At 34.8% G+C, this 12,332-nt stretch overlaps 1 protein-coding gene across 1 annotated transcript; it reads left to right on the top strand.

Moving 5' to 3' along the window:
* The first annotated feature begins 4,392 nt into the window (after positions 1-4,392).
* LOC148547461 (uncharacterized) lies at positions 4,393-5,786 on the top strand. Its single transcript, XM_088497683.1, has 3 exons — positions 4,393-4,935; positions 5,030-5,600; positions 5,681-5,786. The coding sequence occupies exons 1-2, from the start codon at positions 4,563-4,565 to the stop codon at positions 5,560-5,562; spliced, it is 906 nt and encodes a 301-aa protein (XP_088353809.1). The 5' UTR covers positions 4,393-4,562; the 3' UTR covers positions 5,563-5,600; positions 5,681-5,786.
* Positions 5,787-12,332: the final 6,546 nt, after the last annotated feature.

Genomic DNA, 12,332 nt, shown 5'->3' with positions numbered 1-12,332 from the left:
AAATTAGAGTGTGCGGATTAATTAAAAATGATATTTTTTTAATTTATTTATGGTATTTTCAATTTGACGGTCAAAAAATTAATTTGTTATAAATTTAGATTTTATTTAAAGATTTACATTAGTTAATAAATTGTTATATATAAAACAATCAAATTTTAATTTTTGATACTTATTTAAGTGAATTAGTGGCCTAACTATTAAATCAATCAAATTAGTTAAAAATGATAAATTGATGAAAATTCAAATGAATATATCTTCAAGTGATAATTATTAAATAATTTAATAAATTTAATTAAATTATCATTTAATGACTTTCAATTATCAACTTCATACGAAAATTACGATTTAAATTTTCACGAGATAAATTTTTATTAAAAATATAATAAAATTTAGCTAATATATGTCCTAAAACCACATGATAAAATTATTAATTAAATTTTTTTATAAAAAATATAAAATTTAAATTTTTAATATATTTATTATGTATTGATTAAAATAAATTATTTAAAACTCATTATTACTAGTAATTTTAATTTGTGTCCTTAAGAATTAAGACACACGATAATAAACCCAAAATAATATTATCTCTGTTTGTAATTTTCTTTGGTTTTAATTTTTGAACCATCATAATTTGAACTTTTTTTTTAATATTGGACCAAAGGTGGTATTACTCACCAAAATGATCAAACTGGAGAGTTTAACGGTGCTATGGGAGTTGTCAGATGCCGCAAGGAAGACATCGACGCTGTTATGCGGAAAACGTCACTGACGTGTTGATCAAAACGTCGCCGACGTTTTGTTGTGCATGGTCGACACGTGGCAGGTTCCTCTCTCTTTCCACACGTTGATCAAAACGTCAACTCCCTTCTTCCTTCATTCTTTCTTCTTCTGTCCATAGTCTCCATTTCTATTATTCATTCTGTTTGAAGAAGTTGAAAGTTGTCATTTTACTTATCCCACCACAAAGAAAATGGCAGCCAGTCAAAGATAGAGAAAGATTAGTATTTTAAACGTTTTATTAGTAGTTAATTAGGGTTAATCCTATTTTTTTGAACTAAAAGTTCTAAAAACAAATAGTATATAATTTTTTTGAACTAAAAGTTCTAAAAACAAATAGTTTGATTTTATATAATTTATGCGAAAAACAGGCCGCTTTAGAATTTTAGTTTTGTTTTAATTTTAGTGTCCCTGAGATTCATGCAAATACCCATAGTAATCCTTAAGATCCCAATTTTTCTATTGTAGTCCTCCAGATAGAGCTCCGAGCACTCAAAGTGGTCCCTGAGTATATTTCTGGTGATGAGTCATCACCGGAGCGCTGACGTTGACTCGGTTTGCCACGCTGGAGGGCTCCGAAACGGCGTCGTTTTGGTTTGGCGCCCTTGATAACCAAAAACAAAGCTGTTTTGACATTATTTAGCATAAATATCAATTTTCTCGCCAATACAAACTTTACTTGTCTCTTCTTCTTCCACCCTCTAACTCCGTCTTCGTATACTCATCAATGGCGTAACCGTAGGGTTCTAATCCCTGGGTTGAAAAAGTTGAGAGAACAAAAAGCAAGAGATTTTCGTTCTTCCCCTCCATCACCAGAAGCAAGAGGTTCGAACTTTGTGATCGTATTTAAGGTAATCTCCCTCTTTTTTTTTTTACTTTGCATTTTCGATTCAATGTTGGTTGTTGATATGCAAGTTGTTTGTGTGTCTAAAGTTTGGGAGTTTTGGTGTCGTTGTAGTGTCTAGGGTTTGAAGGTTGGCTGGGGTTTGTGGGGTTGCTATATTTAACCGGAATGAAACAGGGATGAAACAGGGATATGGTTCAAAAATGTGTTCTTGAGGTGTTGATGTTATTTTTTTTATAATGTATTAGTAGGCTTTCAAATTCTGCTTGTATTAAGTAAAACTATAAATTTCTTGCAGATGGAGTAGAGGTTGGACATCATGTTTCATCATCGGGGTGACTTCAAAAAGAATGCAGAAGGTGTTATGATTTATTCTCCGGACAACAAGGCCTGTTTAGGTGATCTAGACACTGACACGCTGGATGTATTCTTCATATGGAACTACCATAAGGAGCTTAGGTACAATGACATAACGCATTGCTGGTGGCATGTTCCTGGAAAAGGCTTGGATAATGGGTTGAGAAATATAAACAGCGACAAAGAGATAAGCGAGATGGTGAAATGTGCTAGGACAAATGAGGGAATGATTGATGTATATTTCGAGTATGGAGTGTCAGTTCTGAAGGTGTTAGAGGGAGGTAACACAATTGTGTACTTGGATGAAGATGGTGGAGAGGGGTGTAATGCTAAAGATGTTGATGTCAGTCCCCAACTGATTGAGACTCATGCACTCATAGTTGCTCCCACCTCGAAGGTTGTACTTTCACACTCCAACACCAAAGTTCATACTACATCTGAAGTCACACAGCCACCACCAGTGTCAAGGACTCCTACCCAACCCAAGGTGCCAACAAAAACACTAAACCTCCTAAGACAACTAACCCCCAAGGCAACGAAGCCCAATAGATTACACCAGCCCAGCAAGCCCACCAAGCCCACGATGCCCACCTAGACCATCAAGACCACCAAGCCCACCAAGCCCACCAGATCCAGCCAGTCCACGAAGCCCAAGGATCAAGTATTTTCAGGAGACCCTATACATGGTCTGCTCTCAGAGGATTCAGGAGCAAAGTGTTTAGTAATGAAGTTTCATTTGCTGTGTCTTCTGACTCTTCTGACAGTGAAAAGGATACCCTTTTTAAGCCAGGACTGGATGAGGGTAGTTCCTCTGATTCTGAGGCTACAGGGAATGATCATGAAATTGGTAGTAGGATTAGGAGACACAAGGTACAATCAGATGTAGGATCCAGAAATGTTAATCCAATATGGAAAGGGAAGGAGAAGATATTGGATGAAGATGATGGTTTGGTGCAGGAGGTGAGCGACACTGAAGTTGATCTTGGGTTCGTGGGTTGTGTTGATGAAGTGGAAGATGATGGACTAGACTCAAGTATTGACTCAGATGGTACCAATTCCTGGCACTCAGAGGAGATGAAAATTCCTCCGAACTCAGAAGATGAGCTGGAGGAAGGAAATGATTCTGAGGAGGCATATTCGCTGTTTAGGGAGGGTGCAAGGTTTAGAGAGTTGCATCTTGAGGTTGGCATGAAATTCGGAACGAAATGGGAATTTAGAGAAGCTGTGAAGGAATACACAATCCAGGAGGGTTGAAGTATAAAGCTAGTGAAAAATGACAACATAAGATGCAGGGCGATTTGTAAGGTCAGTGATTGTCCTTGGGTGGCTTATGCATCATGAGACCATGAAGACACATGTTGGCAAATTAAAACCTTCAACGATGACCACACTTGTCCAAGAGAGGACAAAAATAGGGCTGCCAACAGGAATTGGGTATGCAGCAAGCTTGTAAAGAAGGTGAGAAAGTACCTGAATTTTAGACACTACGAGGCTACAACTTACTTCAAGACACGGTTTGATTTAACACTGAATAAGAATTCAATCTTGAGGGCATTAATGGATGCTAGAAGTGTGGTGTATGGTGATGAGAAAGAGCAATATAGGATGGTTCGGGATTATGGTATGACGCTGCTGAATACCAATCCCGGTTCCACTATAGAGATATGTACCAGCCCACAGCCAGACGGTGAAGTTACCTTTGAAAGGATGTATGTATGCTTAAGCGGCTATAAAAACAGGTTCAAGGTTGGTTGCCGTCCTTTGATAGGGCCGGACGGTGCATTCCTTAAGACAATGTTTGGTGGCCAGATATTGTCAGCCGTGGGGTTAGATGCAAATCACCATATCTATGTAATAGCTTGGGCTATTGTCCGAATGGAGAATACAAAGACATGGAGATGGTTTCTTGAGCTACTTCATAAGGACTTGGGTTACTATAAAGATCATGACTGATGCTTCATATCAGATATGTAAAAGGTATAATGTATACACTTCTAATTATTGATGGTTAAATGCTTATATGTTATATGCTCATATGCTCACATGCTTATCTTTTACATGCTTATCTATGTAGTATACATGCTCATATGATTATCTGCATATCTGTTATGGGAAACATTGCTGCTAGAAATGACAAATAGGAATGGGATTAATCAGGGTGTCCTGTAAACCTTTTATATAGTTCAGCTCCTGAATCATTGTCTGATTATATGCATGTATGTTAGGGACTTTTATGGGGATCGATTGTAAAGTTTAAGGACCTTTATGGGATAAGCATAAACGCCAGGGACTAATATGGATCACGAATACAAAGTCAGGGTCATATATGTATACATTTTGTTGAAGCTATATATGTATAATGTTTCCTAAATCTAGCAGGGACTGATATCAGCAGTGAAAGAGGTGATGCCTGATGTGCATCACTGTTTCTGCGTCTGGCATTTATGGAAAAATTTCAACAAGAATTGGAAGGACTTACAGCTACGGGGACTTTTGTGGGAATGTACAAGGACAACAACATACCAAGATGGACAAGATCAAAAGGTTAAATGAGGATGCTTGGGCATAGTTACAGAAGTGGCCGATGGATGCTTGGACCAGAAGCTTATTCAGCCATAAGCCGAAGTTGGATAGCATCTGTAATAACGCATGCGAGGTGTTTAATTCTAAGATCAATGATGCACGAGCCAAACCCATCATAACATTGCTGGAGGAGGTAAGGATGTTTGTTATGCGCACCATAACAAAAAACAAGGTAAAGCTAAAGAATCACACTGGGAAGCTCACACCGGTTATAAAGAGCAGGTTGGAAAAGGTTAGGAAAGAATCCAAGTACTGGAAGCCTATTTGGACTGGGGATAACAGATACAAAAAATTTGAGGTGCACGGACATCCAACTAACCATGTTGTGGACATAGAAAAAAGATTGTGCACCTGCCAATTTTGGATACTGATGGGTAAGTTGATTGTGTAACACAATTGTCTTTATGCATTTTAGTTACTTCAACCATAACTATTATCATGGTTCATGTCATTGTTTGACACCTGCAGGTATTCCGTGTGTACACGCTTGTATTGCCCTCTCTCGTGTGAATAAGCAGCCAGAGGACTTCTGTCACAGATGGCTGACCATGAAATCATACAGGGAAACTTATAACCACCACATTAATCCAATTCTGGGGCAACCAATGTGGGAGCAACCAGAGGACTGTAACAGGCCACATGCTCCTAAAATCAAGACAAAACCTGGAAAACTAAAGATGAAGAGGAGGATGGATGCAGATGAGAAGAGTAGTTTTAGAACTAAGAAGCCTGAAGTTGACCCAAAATTGTCGGGCAACACTGCAGATGGTGTGCACCTAAAAAGACAGCTGGGGACTTTTACATGCAGTTTTTGTGGTGAAAATGGGCATACGAAGAGAGGCTGCAAAAAGAAGAGAGATGCTGATGCTGCCGCTGCTGCCGAGGCGGCTGAGAAGAAGAAAAATGATGAAGGACATCCTGCGCCTGAGCAGCTTGTTCAGCAGCCCCAAGACGATTCTAGCCAAGAAGATTTGGAAAGCAATCCCAGGAGATCGAGATAACTCAGCCTATTGCTTCTGAGTAAGAGGATTCTCAAAAGGTAACTAAAATTTTACATATTCAAACTTTTATTATTTCCATGCATCAATCTTACTTAATGCCCAAGTTTTTCTCCTATAGGATTCTGGACCGAAAAGACCTTCGAAGCTGTCACCAAGAAGACGATCCTCTCTGCCGCCAACCACACTAACAGTAAACTCCTTGCAGGGTGCATCTTCAGCAACAGCTTCAAAGTTTGCCAACTTGATGCAGTTCATCCCAATGCCAGGATTTAAGCCGCCAAGAAAGAAGAACTGAAGACTTTAGATATATCTACTTAGGAGTTTCTGTTTTGTGTAATTAGTCTTTTCCATCTACAATGACTAGATGGTGAATTGTGATCCAAAGGCCTTTTTGATATGCCTTGCTTTTGATTAAACTACAGATAGTAGCATAATGGTTTCTAGGCTGCCTTTTACCTTCATCTTTTGTTGCTTTTTTATAAACAATGGAATTTATCTTATATACTATGCTTTGTGGTTTACCATTCAAGAAGTAATTTTTTTTATTTTTTTGATAAACAATGAAATTTATCTTAACAACAGTTTCATAGTTAACAGCATTTTTCATTCCATCAAGAAAATTTTTTTGCATCTGTTGCTAACAGGGAACCCTAAACCACCAACTCATTCATCAGTTACAATACAGGATCACCAATAACACTATCAGTACAAACACAACTAACATTAACAACTGGGTAATCACTTTTTGCATCTGGACATCCTCCTCCAACCTTCGAAGCCTCCAGTCAAAGTTCATCTTCACTTCATCACCACACGATTCTGACTTCTCAACCTATTCTTCATTCCCAGAATCTGCCCACACAAAAAGCTCGCACCATCTCTTCCCACTTGTCTATAACCAAGAAAGGATCAAAGTTCAGAGAGGAACAACACAAGAACAGTCAGGGGAGGAGAATCATAACAACACAAGTAATTATTCTAACCCACATTATAATTGGGGCAGCCATAAAACGGTTTGTTCATATTCGAATCTGTGCCAGACCATCTGAGAACCGGCCTGCAGCCACAGCCGCACCATTCTGGCGGGGTCGATCTTCTGTTCTTCGTTTGTGTTCTAGTCCAGCTCCAGCTAGATGGGGAACGAACAGAGCTTCCACCTGTAGTGCTACCACCACCCATCATCGACATGAGTAGTAGCCCCAGATGAAAGTGTATGAACAGGAAGAAGTGTATGAAAGAAGAAGAAGAGGATATGAAGAAGACGAAGAGATGAAGTGTCTGAGAATTCAGGGATTTAGGGTTACATATAATAGGAGGGACCAATTTGGGTACAAATTGGAAATTTGCCAGCTCAGCTAGCCGTTGGGAGTCCTCTAGCGTGGCAAACCGAGTCCATGTCAGCGCTCCGGTGATGACTCATCACCAGAAATATATCCAGGGACCATTATGAGTGCTCGGAGCTCTACCTGGAGGACTACAATGGAAAAATCGGGATCTTAAGGATTACATTGGTTATCTGCGTAAATCTCAGGGACGACTATGGGTATTTACTCTAGAGTTTGCGGATTAATTAAAAATAATATTTTTTTTATTTTTAGTATTTACAATTTGACAGACTAAAAATTAATTTGTTATAAATTTAGATTTTATTTAAAGATTTAGATTAGTTAATAAATTGCTGCATATATAAAACAATCAAATTTTAATTTTCGATACTTATTTAAGTGAATTAGTGGCCTAACTACTAAATCAATCGAATTAGCTAAAAATGATAAATTGGTGAAAATTCAAATGAATATATCTTCAAGTGATAATTATTAAATGATTTGATAAATTTAATTAAATTATCATCTAATAATGACTCTCAATTATCAACTTCATACGAAAATTACGATTTAAATTTTCACGAGATAATTTTTTATTAGAAATATAATAAAATTTAGCTAATATGTGTCCTAAAGAATAAAGACACACGATAAAATTACTAATTAAACTTTTTTATAAAAAATACAAAATTTAAATTTTTAATATATTTATTATGTATTGATTAAAATAAATTATTTAAAACTCATTACTACTAGTAATTTGTGTCCTTAAGAATTAAGACACATGTTAGTAAACTCAAAATAATATTATCTCTGTTTGTAATTGTTTTTGGTTTTAATTTTTGAACAATCATAATTTAAACTTTTTTTTTAGTATTGGGCTAAAGGTGTTGTTACCCACCAAAATGACCGAACAGGAGAATTTAACAGTGCTATGGGAGCTGTCAGATGCCGCAAGAAAGACGTCGACGCCATTATGCGAAAAACGTCACCGACGTTTTGTTGTGCATGGTCGACACGTGCCATGTTCCTTTCTCTTCCCACACGTTGATCAAAACGCCAACTCCCTTCTTCATTCATTCTTTCTTCTTCCGTCCATAGTCTCCATTCCTATTATTCATTTGTTTGAAGAAGTTGAAAGTTGCCATTTTACTTATCCCACCACAAAGAAAACGGCAGCCAGTCAAAGATAGAAAAAGGTTAGTATTTTAAACGTTTTATTAGTAGTTAGTTAGGGTTAATCCTATTTTTTTGAACTAAAAGTTCTAAAAACAAACGGTATATAATTTTTTTAAAATAATTTTTTTGGTTAAGTAGATAAATAAATTAATTATTAGTTGATTAGGAGTAGTTAAAAAATATATTTTTTTTTGTTATAGTTATAATAATAGTAGTAATTGTTAGCGTTGATAAATTATCGTTAGTGTATAGTATTAGTTGAATGTTAGTATATATTTTTTTTAATTTTAGTTCTATTTAATTATTTTTTTAAAAAACAGAATTTTTATTCATTTTAGTTTGATTTTATATAATTTATGCGAAAAACAAGCGCTTTAGAATTTTAGTTTTGTTTTAATTTTTACTTTTTTGAAAAACAGGCGTTTTTAATAATTTTAGTTTTATTTTAAATAATTGATTTTAAAACAGAATTATTTATTTAATTCGGATATAATTTTTTAGTGATTTAAGTTTTTAGGTTAAAAGTTAATTAAAATATATTAGCCTTGATTGTTATTTAATGAATATGGGATATTTTTAAATTTTTTATATAAAATGTTAGATGTTTCAGTTTTTATTAGTTTAAATTTCTAGTTAATTTATATATGTAGTGTGTGAAGTTTTTAATGAATTATTATTAATTCTTAATATATATATATATATATATATATATATATATATATATATATATATATATATACCGTTACGTTTTTTTATTTTAATTATTTATTGGAAAACAAAATCATTGTTATTAAATTTTAGTATGTTTAGTAATTTTAGGCATTTTTGCAATATATATTGAAAAATAATAGAAACATATTTAAATCGGATAATTACTAATTCTTAGGATATGTGTTTAGTAAATAGATTAAAAGTTATTATTATTATTGTTTTCAGTAAAAAAGAAAAAGAAAAATATAAGTAATTTCTTTCTATATTATTTTATTGTAGAGTTAAAGACAAAAATGGGAAAGCGTGACATCACACGTACTGACGAGCATATATTAGAATATTTTTGGTATTATAATCCATCCGGTCTATATTGGGTTCTGGAAAATCAATATCTTCAATTTCTTCGATCTCAACATATAATTCGATAAGTGAAGCTCGTGCTCTAGTTTGATGGTAGGTCGAAAACATTCCTTGTATAATAGCTTCATCAGCCACGTGCATTATTTGAAATTGAACGAAACCCCTAAATACTAACACAGGCTGCCTGTATAAAATATTGGTCACTCTCTTCAGGCCTTGCTAACGTACACTCTGACAAAGTACACTCTTAAGTCCTTCATATGTTATTGAAAGAGGAACAACAATAACACATGGATTCTCACACAAAAAATTCACACCCTCATATATATCATACAAAATCTGACTATTGAAATATATTCTTAAACTAACATAAATCTCCATTTTATACTCTTGTTACATTTACCTACAACTTATTTCACTCAACAAATGCAGAACAACTTCAACTGCTAAAGAATTAAGAACAACTTCAAAAGCTAAAGAACTAAGAACAACTTTAATTGCTAAAGAAGAAAGAGCTCTAAACTCTCTGAAAATTTAAAGGCAAATAATTTTGTGTTGTTCACTTTCTACTCTACTCAACGTGTTTCCCGCATAACATTAGCGTACCTTATATAGTTAATTTTATATTTTTTATTCACACGTGTACTAAACGTCACCACCATTTTGACCATTCTCAACGGTAAAATTGGTTTCAGCACAAAATAGCACCGCCGTTTTCAATTTTTAAATTAAAAAAATTTTGCCCTTAGACAAAATGACAGCGCTATTTTCAACTTTGGTCACTTTTTAAATTATTCATTTCTACACAAAACGATAGTGCCAGTTTGGTTTTTTTTATTCAAAAAATTTAAGGATAATACTATGATGCTGAAAGTAATTTTTTTTCAGTACATGCTGAAATGAAGTGGCATGAAAAAACTGTGGATGCGTGGTTTACCTATAGTCACAATTGGGAACAACAACTGATACACAACAGATGGGTGTTGATTCGGGTGGGTTTCGTGAAAAATAGATTAAGTAAAAAATAATAGTTAAGATGAGAGATTAGGGGTAAGTAAACTTGTGAGAAAGACACTTTTATTAATGGCAAATAAGCAATACAAGAACTAATGATGAGAAATAGAGGTGGAGAACAAGTGTTGAGACCTCCACTAATGTCACAAGAGGATGAATGAGCTTTGTTTAAAGTGGACAGGGATGGGCTAAAGGTCGTCGAGTGTTCTGGTGAAACACCCGATTACCAGTTTTTACTGGTGAAGGTGATGGATGAAATGAAGAACAATGAGAGAAATTTTGGGAGAGGAAAAGATGGGTTCTTTAACTTCTCAGCTTCAGAAGTAAAAAAGAAGATAAAAGTTTTTCAGAAAAGAAGCTCTCAAAAGAGGATGAAGGTAAAGGTGAAAAAGTGAAGGTGAAGGTGAAAGTGGAGGTGAAGGTGAAAGTAAAGGATGAAAAAGGGTTGCTTATAGAGGTGGCTTGAGTTCCTTTTTATAGTGTAAAACCATGATGAAGAGGAAATCTATTGTCCAATGGTTTTAGTCTGATATTTAGTTTACTGTTTTTTCCAAAATATCTTTAGGTATTTGTGTCACCTCAAGTCTTGTCAACTGAAAAGGTAGAAAGTTGATTCCTATACGTTAAACTAAAGCTCCTGACATGTGACATTAGTGAAGGGACATCTAGTTTGGTTTTCTTTCAACTAGATGACACCTTTACACTAAAATCCAACTAATCCACTTCCACCAATATAGTTTCCACTGAAGAGAAATTCAACTCCTCAATGTGTTTTTTTGGGGTTCCATCCTTTTAGTCCAATACCTTTAGGAGGAATTTAACTCTTTTTTGACCATATTTGTAGGTCATTATAAAAATTAATTATGTAAAAAAAGGTTTATATTTTTAGTACACAATCAGATGTCAATCATCCGTCAGTTAAAGAAAAATAATTGGTGATGTTTGTAGGATAAATTAATACATAATTGAAAGATTAATTAATTGTCAAAGGAGATAATCTCTTTTTTCCCTTTTTAGTGTCTGGACCAAGAAATACTCTTTTAAACATAAAATTCAAATTGGGCCATGAAATGCTATTATAGTAATAATAAACAATAACAATATAAAATCCAAGAGAATAAGTAATGATAATAATAGTAATAATAATTATAGTCTTATATATATATAAAGACAACTACGATATGGAGACACAGTAGTTTACATTTGATTGTGTACTAAAAATATAAACCTTTTTTGTACATAAATAATTTTAAGAATGACCTACAAATATGGTCAAACAAGAGTCAAGTTCCTCCTAAAAGTATTGGGTGAAAGGATGGAACCCAAAAGAACACCTTGAGGAGTTGAATTTTTCTTTGGTGGGAACTAAATTGGTAGAAGTGGATTGGTTGGATTTGGAGTGTAAAGAGTGTCATCTAGTTGAAAGAAAACCAAACTAGATGTCCCTTCACTAATGTCACATGTCATGAGCTTTAGTTTAACTTGTGAAAATCAACTTCTTCCATTGAACAATTGAAAAGATTTGAAGTGACGGGAATACCTAAAATATTTGGGATAAAAGGAATAAACCAAATATCAGACTATAACCATTGGACAATAGATTTCCTCTTCAAAATAGTTTTACACTATAAAAGGACCTCAAGCCACCTCTTTAAAAGGACCTTTTACCTATTTCTGAAAGGGAAGAAGCTCAAAAACCCATCTTTTTCTTTCCCCAAAATTTCTCTCTTTGTTCTTCATTTCATTCATCACCTTCACGAGTAAAAACTAGCATTCGGGTGTTCCACCAGAACACTCGACGATCATTAACCAACCCATGTCCACTTTAAACAAAACTCATTCATCCTCTTGTGACATTAGTGGAGGTCTCAACACTTGTTCTCCACCTCTATTCCTCATTATTGGTTCTTGTATTGCTTATTTGTCATTAATAGAAGTGCTTTCCTCACAAGTATACTTACCCTAAATCTCTCATCTTAACTATTATTTTTTACTTAATCTATTTTTCACGAAACTCACCCAAATTACCTGGCGACTCCACTGGGGAGGAACACTTCGACGTAATGGCTGAGTCTAGCAATACTCATTTTGGGCAGAATCGACCACCTAGGCGACGTTCAATAACCCCTCGGAATCTCAATCTCAGCTTGGGATCACCTCAAGACGAGAACGGGCATCATA

The sequence above is a fragment of the Arachis ipaensis genome, chromosome B8 (genome assembly GCF_059453495.1).
Source record: "Arachis ipaensis isolate K30076 ecotype BB chromosome B8, ASM5945349v1, whole genome shotgun sequence".
In the NCBI taxonomy this organism is placed as follows: Eukaryota; Viridiplantae; Streptophyta; class Magnoliopsida; order Fabales; family Fabaceae; genus Arachis; species Arachis ipaensis.
This window is presented reverse-complemented; position numbering and strand designations above follow the sequence as displayed.